General features: G+C 34.6%; 1 protein-coding gene across 1 annotated transcript in view; it reads right to left on the minus strand.

Annotated features, from left to right (window-relative positions):
• The window catches only part of LOC137397230 (uncharacterized), a 34,500-nt gene extending 24,707 nt beyond the window's left edge, over window positions 1–9,793 (minus strand). Inside the window, exons 1-5 of the mRNA XM_068083518.1 lie at window positions 9,699–9,793; window positions 7,575–7,728; window positions 6,357–6,540; window positions 3,873–4,063; window positions 3,416–3,586 (exon numbers count right to left, since the gene is read on the minus strand). Coding sequence (XP_067939619.1) covers window positions 3,416–3,586; window positions 3,873–4,063; window positions 6,357–6,540; window positions 7,575–7,728; window positions 9,699–9,793 — 795 coding nt within the window. The remainder of the gene's footprint in view (window positions 1–3,415; window positions 3,587–3,872; window positions 4,064–6,356; window positions 6,541–7,574; window positions 7,729–9,698) is intronic.
• Window positions 9,794–12,438: the final 2,645 nt, after the last annotated feature.

Below are 12,438 nucleotides of genomic sequence, written 5' to 3' on the forward strand. Positions count from 1 at the left end.
TTGTGAATTGTTTGATCAATATTTTACATACTGTAGCTTCAAACACTAATGTTGAGTCATTACAACATTTAAAAAACTTGTAGTTTTACAGTGATGCACCTTTCCTAGCATATTATAAATGCATCTTTATTTCTATAGGTTCGAGCATATATGGGGATGTATACTCTTACAACAAGATATGCAAAGTGCATATAGAAATATCAGTGCTAATGTAGCATGCAACTTACCCATGTGTATCCAATGAAGTGACGAGTATGATAAGGTCTACGGTATGGCTTAGCATGCTAGTGTTGGTAACTCTAGTTTGGAAATTTATTGTAATTCAGTTATACGCTAAGTATTCAATAGTTTATGAATTATTCATTGTAGTTATTATTTGTAGTTTGGTAGTTCGGTTCACTCTTGTTCATTCATTAAAATGATTTGACAGATCATAGCAACCGAATTGCCTTGGTATAACAGCATGCTACAGTGAATAACGAGCAAAATTAAGTGTATTCAACAACATGACCCAGTGAAGGGGCTAGCATGATCATGGGTGTACGCTAAAGCCGTGGTCACACGGGCACCGAACCGAACTAAATGACGCAAAACGACGTCGTTTTCAGCTCTAAAAAGTTCGGCTGAGGACATTTATGACCGAAACGAACTATTTCGGTACTGCTCGAAATTTCGTGCCGAACCCTTGCTCTTATTGGCTGGTTAAAATTCTAGAATTCTAGCGAGCACGCGTCACATTTCTTCTTACGTGCATGTGAGTAAAGTTAAAAAAGAAATGGGACGATACTTTTATTTCGTTAAATAAACAACATGAAGCAATTTACGACAAGGTTCACCCGGACTTGTGATTGGGTTGCATAAATGTAAGATGTTGCACTTAAGTTTTGCATAAATGTAAGGGAATGGTTGTGATTTTCTTTCGTGTGGAATATAAGTAATGTGTCATATTCATCCTGATGAAGTATCGTTGACTGATTTATTTATGTAAAACCACAGTACTATGATAAAGACTGATTTTGTTTGTTATGTACTCAGCAAAGAAAAACATTCATATGTTAATAAAAAAAATATAATTATGTTGATGGGAAGGGTTAGCAAAATCTTTGTATCGAGTGATTTATTTTGAGCAGCTGAACGATCTTCTGATAAATCTGCTGTGTAATTATAATTGTTCCTCAAAGTTTTTTGTTTACAATAGAAATATTTAACTCAAATACATAAAAACTACTAATGAAACCGTGTCTTGTCTCTATACGTATGGTATCTAAGAAGCGAAGTTACTTCGGTGGCCGTGTGACATGTGCCCCGAACCGAACCAGCCTCCGAACCGAACCGATCCTACGTCGGTTCGGTGCTCGTGTGACCACGCCTTAAGAGTATAATTCTTTAAAAGATGTGGGGCATATGTCGTTGACATTCTAATAGTGACAATTGTTGTTGAAGGATTGTGAGAACAAACTTCAATTATTTATTTGTGTTAAGCTTACAAGATACATTAGGGTGTACTAGTAAAAAAAATAATTATCATTAATGCATGATCTGCATATAAGATGTTTTAAACTATTACTGAGAGATGAAAAACTCATTACAGATGACACGCCTTACAATGTCATAGTCTGCACTTTAGAGCAGCACCGATATTAAATATATAACTGTCATTAAATATAAGTACATACACGTATATAATATATTTACATATTATGAAAAATATATACATGTAATAAAGCTACATGTAAATGTGTAATAAGTTTACATGTTTAGTTATGTATGCACATTCACAAGTACATCATTAATTAGCTTGATACAAAAAGAATCCTATTAACATATGATGCACACACATATATTCATTTATTTTACAAAAGTAAATCTCCCAGCATAATTCTAAGTCAATGGGGAAGTATGGTTAATCGGAAGTCATCTTCGGATACTGGGGATAGCTAATAAAAATTGTATACATTTATCCCCACAGGTTTACATAAATGGGTATGCAAATTAATATACAGATGAGGAGAATAATAGACTAATTAATTTTGATGTAAATTTCTTTATACATTCCAATACTTGCAGATGTTAGAAAAAAGCCCATTCAATTATGTTTGTGAATGCGAACATCTATAGAAATAGAAATGTGCATGCCATGTAGCCATAAAAAATTACATCAAGATTCAAAATGATACATTCTAACTCAGCTAAGTAAATGGGCTTTTAAGTAGCCAGTAAAAACTACATTTTAATCAAATGTATAGCTTTTTATGTCACATTCTGATGTTGTGTTTGATTTTGGATTTCCTTGTTGTGCTGCAAAGACCATAACAACAATAAACTTTAAACTCTTTTTTGAGTCGTCTTTTCTCCATTATATATAAATTTATACCATAAGGGTGGAGCAACTCCATGAAATTATATTACAATAATCATCCTTTTAATGTCAATACTACAAACATAGCTTATAAAAACACCCATTTGTAATGTTATAGCCCATTTTGCCATTTAATCGGGGCTTTTGTCATAACACAATGATTTGACAAAGTCATGTTGAAATAAATGTGAGAGATCAAAAATTTGTAGAAACTTGAATATGATGAGACCTGTATAAAATTAAAAATCACAGAATAAATGAGTTTTTAATGCTATATAGCATTAAATTAATTAACAAGATGATATTCTAAAAAAATTTAGTCTAGTTTATGTGCAAACTGGCAGTTCATATTAAAATGCCATAATAACAATTATTCACTTAAAAAGTTTTATTTATCAGTTTCTGATTTTAAAAAGCACCTTTATGAAGAAAGTTTCATAAGTTTTTTTACTGATATAAAATACCTAGCAACGCATTAAAGTGGCAAAAACTATAAAAAAGTGTACAAGATTTGTCAGCCTTGTGAGCTGACAACTCCAAATTATAATTAATTGTTTTCAAAAATATTTGTAACAAATGGGGCAGAGAATATATCAAATTTTGAGGAACAAAATGCCCCAAAAGTGATATATATATATGAAAATTATATATGTATATTTGCCTTGATTTGTGTACCATATATATGAAGCCCCTTATGTTCCACAATATGAGTATATATATATATATATATATATATATATAACACAAACACCACTACACACAGGTATACCAGAATATATACACTACACCAGCAATGGTACACCAAAATATATACACTACACATCCACTAGTACACAAAGGTATACCAAAATATATACACTACACAAGCGCTAGTGCACCAAAATATACTAAAAAATATACACTAGACAAGGACCAGTACACAGAGGTATACTAAGAAATGTATACTATGCAAGCACTAGTACACACACGCATACCCATGTACCCATAACACTCTCACATACAAAAAATCCTGAACATTATCAAACACCTGCGGAACAATCCTAGCCAATATCTTACCGGGGGATAGCTCGTAGTCTCAGTTTCCAGCAATTCCTTCTTAGTCCTCAGGCTAATCCACTGCTTGAGCAGCTCGTCTTCTATGAAGTCAGCAATTTTAGTCTGTGACTGCTGTCGGTTTTCCAGCAAACGTTTCTCTAGTGTGTCATATTTAAGTTTAATTTCATTTAGCTGTAACAGGAAATGGTAAAGGAAATAGAAATAGAAATGCCAACATTCAAGAGTTGTAGTCTGTTTCTCTTGCTAAAACTACTGCTTCAATATCATAGCAACTACTTGGATATAACATGAGGAAGAACATTATCTGGGGTAAGTTGATGTAGCCTATTTCTATATTACCTCAAATTGTAGCCTCTTTCTCATATTAAAGCAAATGTCATTGTGTCACAGCAACTACTTGGGTATAACAAAGGAAAGAAGACCGTCGGGGTATTTCAACATGAACAATAATACAAACCTGACTGTCTCTTGTATTATGGATAAGTAGAAGCATGGCTTGTGTTTCATCATCAAAGTTTGACTGTACTTTGGATACTTCTTTGAAGAGTCTCTCATATTCACCATCCTTAGTTGTACTCTCTTCTGTTTTTATGGTGTTCAGCAGAGAGGAAGCCAGATCCTCCAGCAATAGGAAGTCATGTGGTCCACCTGTACAAGATTACCTTGATTTGATAATATGAAAGAAATTCATGAACCAATAATAGCGAGTGATCAGTAGAAACGTGTCCACGGAATCATACTAATAATGAATAAATTAAATCTATAACGATAAATTTTTACATTGTTTCTGTTCGTATAAAGTCCCTTTTTTAAATTATAAGCTTTCCAGCTTTTTCGGTAAATTTTTGAAAGCAACACCATATAAATAATAAGTAAATTAATCAGCCTAATAGAAGTTGCTTGTTCAATGTGGTCTTGCTACTTCAACGCACGAGGAAAACGGTGTACATCTTACAGTTTCAGCAGTGCAGAAGAGTTGAGATTAGAAAAATTGTGGGAAGTGATGGGCAGTAACAATAAAATATTCACTTCATCTGAAGCATCAAATAGAACGCATCTCGCCTGGGCATGGCTCTCTTGGGGAATTGGGAGAGAAAGCGTGGGACATACAGCGAAAAAAAGGTAAAATAACTTCTGCCAAACGAGCGACGTATGTTACATACGACGGTCAGACTGATACTAATGCAAGCGTGTCGTTAGATTCGGATCTCACGATATATTAGATGTGGTGCCTTTAAAAGCCTATTGTCACGGTGACGCGATTTGATCTAGTAAAAAGTCTTATATTTTTTATAGGCTGGGTGGTTACGTAACACCCTGTTTGATAATAAAATGATAAGAACCATAGGTTACTATTCTCTTGCGTTTTCATGTTAGCAGTTTCATTTTCTATACTGATAAAAAATGGAGTGATTCAAAAATTACTATCAAAGCTAGGCATAGTCACACTGAGACTGGAACAGTTTTAAGCTTTACAACATATTATTGCAGGTTTTGACCAACTTATAGTTGGTCTTACTGGTCCTACTGGCCTCGGAAAAAGTATTTGCTTTCAGATGGCACCGTTTTGCAGTGGTAGGTTTGAGTTGTTCATAATAACTGTCGCGAGTAATCATAATACTAGCGAGTAAAATAAAACTGAGATTACTTTTTACTAGATAGAGTTTTCTTTACTAGCAGAGTGCGATTCATTTTTGTTGTTCTATTGCTATTCATTTGCTATGTTTGTATTGTTATTGTGAATTATATTTATTCAATTGATTTAATTTTTTATTATAATTTAATTAGAACATAATGAATTGAACATATGAAATAATATAACTCTCATGATTGATTTATTATGCAACCAAAATTTCATACTTACAAACCAGCATTTGTTTACTGCCAATTCAGACTAAAAAAAATACCTAATACTCGCGTAAATCATAAGTAAGACCGTCACATGATACTCCTTCGGAAAAAACGATTGTGATATTAGCGACTTCAGAAGTCGACTTATAGAGTTGTCTTCCATGTGTGTTGCCGTGTCCAAGGCTCTCTCTCGCAATCCCCCACGAGAGCCATGCCCAGGCTAGAACGCACTACCCGAACAACGGTTGCAAATAATAATTTAAAATGCTCATTTGGTTTCTGAGTTTATTAGAAGTAAGACTCATTTATGTCGCTTGTTTTTGAATATGTTTGTCTGTTTGAATATGTCGCTGGGAGTGATACCACCAAACCTAGCTTCCAAGTAGTTAAATTACAAGAGTGCACCACCACTCCCAGCTGATGCATACCACATAACATTAGTGGTATTATCATTATTCTTATATAACATAGGAACTTGCAGATATATAACATTTTATTTGACAGCATCCTTGCGGTTTTTTAACTAGGGTAAAACAGGTAAACACTATTAACTTCTCCTATATTGCACATAACAAGATAGTTGTTGCCGTTAACTGTAACAAACATATCAACGGATGCAATGGGTTTTTATGCAAAGCTGTTGAATGTGGTTATAGAACAGTAATATGCCCTCAAATTTAGAATAAAATAAGCAACTAAAAGCCCTAACAAATAGCACAGCAGTACACAGACCATAATATCATCGGGACATATTGTAAGAAAAATATATCAACTGATACAGGAATTTCCCAGACTCCGAATGAATATTTATTAAGAGACTATGACAAGTTGGAGGTAAGTTAGCAAATTTATTGCCTGAAGGAGAGTGCAGAATATAACCAAGATCTATTTCACCAATAAAAAAGGTTTAAACAATCTCCTCAAAAGTCTGACGAGCTGGAACATGTCAGTGTTTATAACTAGCATCAGCTGTGATATGACTGCTTGTGAATTTTACTACTAATTGTTTCCAAATTTATCCAGTCTGCTTCAGTATTTAAATATCATCCTGCTATCTAATGTATGTACAGTGTTTACTCAATAAACTTACCTTTCTCACACTTAGAAGAATCTGCTACACATTTCATACAACTGATGGTATGGCAGACCTTACATCCAAACACAGGTGGTTGATTCTCATGTTTCGTACAGATATCTGGCTTATGTTGGCTCTCATTTGACATATACCAGGTCATGGAGTCTGTATGATGATCTCCTAGTGCGACATCATGGTGCTGAAACAAAGCAAAACATAGCTACAGTGTTATTTAAAACAAGGGAAATCACTGTCACAATGAGACATCTGCTACAGTAGTTGATCTAGAAATAAAAAATAATCAAATTTTAAAACAGGCCTTGCTTATCAAAAATTACCATTTAAGGATGATATGTAGGCTATTAGATTATCTACACCTGGAAGGGAAGTAGTTGGGAATCCCACGAGGTAATAAACAAGTTAAATATGATTGATGTAAAGTACATAACAGCATGAATGATGCTGCATCATTGAAAGCCATCCTGATACTGTACAGCAATCCATTGCAGCACGAGGCTCAGCATAATGTGGCATTATAAATAATACAATTTCCAAACTGCTAAAGAGAATGATGATCATATTGAATATGATTGTTCTTAATAGAAGACAGAACTCCATGAGCATCACCCTCACATGGGTCTGATTAGCGAGCAGCAGTTTTAAACTGACTTTTACCTATTTGACGCATTTAGGGCAAAATCTGCCTACATAAAGGCTACTGGCTGCATACTATACTTCCTGTAATATGAAATCCATGGGCATGTACTGAACTTCTAATCAGCTCTCCGGCGACCACAAATCAGGGCAGTCTCAGATAACAAGATTCACAAATTCACAAAAATGACAAATGAGAAAATACTATATTGATAATAAACTTCTGGTGATCTGATATGCATCAGATTGTCACCTAATGTATTCAAAAGTATAACTAAGCGTAAACTGCTTAGCCTGAGCTCTGAAGCTCTAGTGCTAAATGATAGGCATTTAGAACCGGTACCCACCCTCGATTACCATAATGCTATATCTATACGCTAAGTAAATATTTAAAGAGCGAGGCAATGCAGCTGGTTGACACAAGTAAATGACTGGACTATTCCATTTATATTTAATGAAAAATGGAGGTAAACAACAGTAACTATGCTGCCATGTGAAATAAACATGCACATGACAAGCTGAATTATGTAACTATAAATTGTAGCAGCAACATTCAAATCAAATATATGTTTGACATACCTCAAGGTGCTCTTTACAGAACTTCATAGAACAATCGGTGCAGTAAGATGTGGCTTGGTGTTTGTGTTGTTGTATCTTGATGCGAGTGTCACAGAGCCTTGCATCGTCAACATCATAGTCATCCAATGATTCGGGTGACATCTTATACACCTTCCTAAAAATCATGGTTTATACATAACATAATATAATTACATAATGAAATATTCTCAATTATCTAAAGTTATTTATTAAAGACTTAAATTCCACCTCAGGTCAACCTTTAATAACTTGGCTGGTTTGAGATTTGAGCTAATAAGCAACTAGAGACAAGGGCTCCGATGGAAATTGTAGTCTGTCCAACGATGATCACTCTTTCCAGTGAATTAAATGTACACAAATCATTTCAATTAATGTACACAAATTATTTCAATTAATGTACACAAATTATTTCAATTAATGTACACAAATTATTTCCCAATGGTCAATTATGAAGGTATCCAATCTCATAGAATTAATATACTCGTCAGTTAGTATTAATGCATATATATATATATATATATATATATATATATATATATATATATATATATATATATATATATATATATACATATACATATTTATATATATATATATGTATATGAGAGACAGATTTAATAAGAATGGCTTTCTAGAACAATAGCAGGGCCCAATCAATGAATCATTCTTAATAGTTTGTTCACAAACATATTAAATATAAATTACAATGTTAGCATCACGGTTGAATATTACTTACCCGCAGCTTTGAAGCCCGCACCAGCAAATCTTGTTCTTTTCATAGTGTGATGCAAGGCATGGCATACAGTGAATGTGGCCGCAAGGTAATATTTTTGGATCAATTATTTTTTTCATTTCTTAATCCACAGAATTCACACTCAATATCATGGGAAGCAGAAGCCATTGCTAAAATGAAATGACAAAAAAATATAGTGATGAAGTTAGAAAATTTATATTGAACTTACAGAATTACACACTAACCAATACATTATAAGATGATAACAGTATGAATGCTGTAGACTAGCTAATGCTTAATTGTCAGGAACATGATTTAGTGCCACATTATATACAATGCATCGGGTCAAGCATTTCTAAAGCACCTAAATAAATGAAGTCATAAAGTTTACATTTAAAAATAAGATTGTTACATGCAAAAATATTATTATTATACCATGTAAAGAAGAAGAGCCAAAGTGATGACTTGTCATTCTGTAGCTAAGAGATTGATGATTGATTCACCACATGACAAAATAAAGTAAATGGCTTAAAAAACGCCAAGTCTTTAAAATGCCAACTACTCACTGTCTCTAGCATGAGGCTGATTTAAAACTTCAACTTCCTCGGTCATATTCTCCTACAAAATACTGTTATATACCCCTAGAGCAGAGACAGTGGTTTATTAGTAAAACCAAGTTTTACCGCTAAAGATAACAGTACTTAGCATAGGTTTATGGTATCCATTAGAGGACGGATAGAAATGCAATCATAACATGGTGTATACTTGATATTTTTACTGCTTAAATTGCTTAAAAGTCTGTCTCGTCTCCTAGCATAAAGTTTTGTAATAAAGAGAAATAACAAAGATGACTGCTATAAGATCTTACTACACTTCTAATCACACCTCGTGAAAATCTTGAGATCAACAATAACCTATCCAGATATTAACCACATATCTATGCTCTCACGCAACTCACCACGAGTATCACCCATTACATTAAGCCATGGATCGACTTAGGATAACTTAAAGCAGAGCACACTAAAGCTAGTCATTGGTTCCGATACAATCAGGTCTAACTGATAATAATTAATTAGCAGTTTAAATGCCCTTAAAATATCCAAGAAATAGGCTCCAATAGATCATATATTCTTGATTGTGCAGTTTGAATCGAGCACGGTCGTATGCCAACATTGTCAGTGAGCAGAAGCGATCGTAAGCGATTGGCCTGCATAAACATGAGAATATGTAGCAGAATGAGCTTAAAGCACGCTTGACTGAATAAGCAAGCTCCACGAACTGCATACAATTAAATCACTCAGCTTAACACACAATGAAACGTAATACTCACGATGAAATTATCCAAAGCGCGATAATAACGATGAATACGCTACTGTCCGTGAACTAGGAAGTTACCGGAGGGGGCGGGCTCCTTCATGCGCGCGCATTTCACTGCAAACTCGCAGTATCCGGCAAAATACGCTGCCATTGCGCTTAGTAATTCGCTAACAGTAGCGAAGCGTTATAAAGTCTGTAAAGCAGAAACAGACGCGGCATTATAATTGTTGATATTTGAAAATAGCAGACAACTATAATTTTCCAATTATAGAGTGCGAAATATAGATATAGTAAACCCTAGATTGGCGAATAGCTATCAATACAATGGAGCAAAAGTGAGGCCTATAATTGGCTGTTGTTTTCACGACGTTACGTCGTAGTGATGTGCATCACAGCATCAAAGCCTTCATTTGAGCAATAAGTTTAGTAATGGAAGCACGCTTGGCTTGCTAGTTTTTAAGTCATAAACGTAACAATGAGACCAAATTCTTAGTGAAATGTCATCAGAAGAGACCACAACACCCCAGGTATATCCTGAATTGCCCATAAAAAAACAGAACTTCAACTCAAAACGAGAAGTTCTCAACAATATCATAAGCTATATATGCCGATTAAAGACACCAAGCTGGAAGCTGCTAGTGAAAAATAATAGGAAAATCATCATCATTTCGTCATTGGTTTTGAGTCAGCAGCCAAATCTGTACATGACATTGCTCAATATCTTTTCAGCAACTACCCTTACATCAACTACTTCCTAACCTTTAAGATCCACCAGGATCACATTGAGATTCTGTTTTCCACAATACGATCTAAGGGTGGCTATAACAATAACCCGGATGTGCAGAGCTTTAGATCTGCACTTCGAGCACTGTTCATAAAAGCAGATATCACACCAAATCCCAATGTTAACTGTATTGATCTGGATGTGAGCAGGGCTGAAAAAACTGGCCAACTCCTGCTACATTCTCTGGCTAGAAAGAAAAAGAAAGAAGAGACAAAAGCTGAGGAAGGTGAAGGTGAGGAGTTCGGTGATGAGGATTTTTTCTAACTCAAATGTGATGAGCGTATCAAGTTCTTGACCGATGTCGAAGTAGTGGAAAGTAGCAGTAGTGATGACATAACCCTAATCTCAGTTAAAAACAGATGAGGATTGGTGACCAGATTGATAGGCCGAATATGACTTGCTGCAAAAAAGTGCCTACGTTCACACATGGAGAGCTGTGGTATCACACAGAGAGCTTTTAAACAAGTAACATCACAGACAGCAACATATATGTTTTATTACATAACCTCCATCAAGGTTTTACATGTACAGTGCATGCCAACAGTCTACTCAAAACTATAGTAAATCGCTATACTAAAATCAGAAAACACTATGCCGCTTCAAAGCAGGAATCTAGTTCAACCAACCTTAGACAAAAACTATCTCTTCTAGTTATTTTAAGTCATGTCTAATGGGTGTTTAATACAGGGGTCCAGCGTAACTGCTTCTAAACCTCATTTGATTCATTAGTTTGTTATTAGTTTAATTTCTATTTGGTCACTCTTTGTATTATCAATGATATAGAAGCTTCTAAATCATTGGTATTATTCATTACCATGTGTGTAAGATTCTTGCCTTTCTCATCCAAAGTCATTACAGTCATACTTCGGATTACGAGCTTAATGCGTTCAGAGACTGAGCTCTTATGTCAATTTACTCGCATGTTGGTGCAATTTATTTATATATAGAACAATTAAATATATATTGATAGGTTTTCATACTTTGAAAATGCAAATAAAACACTCAAAACAATATATTGTAACAGAAAGAACATGTTGGTTATTGTCCTAACTCACCACATGCTTTCAAAAAGCAACAAATAAAAATAATGCAAGAAAATGTGATTAATTAAAATGTAAAATTAAATACATACAATAGCGGCTAACGCTAGCATTTGCCAGAGAGGGAGAGATAAGTTATCCTTCATTACAACAGTTGTTATTGATAAATTTGAATTTTATCCAAGTCTTAAAAGACAAACTTAAAAGCAAACCTAAAAGCAAACTTTAATCTTTAACTTAACACAATTAAAGTTTCTTCGGCGTTCATAGTTTTAAGTTTCTCGCTGGTTAGCTAATTTTTCCTTTGTTTCGCTCTCACGACCAGCCGGCCGTTTTAAGAGATACCTATCTAAGGACGTTTGCCTTTGTCGCCCTTTCAACGTGTTGCGATCAGGACGAACACAGGTGTTGTCACCAAGGGTTAATGCACGACTGCTAGCCAACTTGTCCGAATGTCTATTTTTTATAGTCCTGATAGATAGCACCGGCCATTATACGTAGCATCGTTTCAGTTACTCAGTCACCGGCCAATTGTTTGTCTTTTATTCAAAAACCTGAGCAGTCTCTCCATCAGTGGTCGTGAAGATCGCTGCATCGTTTAAAAACTATGGTTAGTCATTTTGCAGACTAAATGCCTTGAATGTAATCCTTGTGTTTGATAATTGTGGATGTATTTCTGTCATATTGTTGAGCAAGCTCAATCACGCATACATCTTTTGCATATTTTTCAATAATTTTCCATTCAATATCAATTGTTATCATTCGCTTTTTCTTTGCATTATCTATCCTTTTACTGGCAAACTTTTGGTCTACGCACAGTACTTTTAATTCACATAATTCTGCACTGAAAATCGCGCACAAAAAACATGGTACAAAAGTATAATCTGAGCAGTTAAAAAATACAGAGTGATGCTGTTCTCATAAAACACCTCCGACATACTTGGCAACTGTCTCATGTGCTCGTATCTCAAA

This window comes from Watersipora subatra, chromosome 5, assembly GCF_963576615.1.
Source record: "Watersipora subatra chromosome 5, tzWatSuba1.1, whole genome shotgun sequence".
NCBI classification, from domain to species: domain Eukaryota; kingdom Metazoa; phylum Bryozoa; class Gymnolaemata; order Cheilostomatida; family Watersiporidae; genus Watersipora; species Watersipora subatra.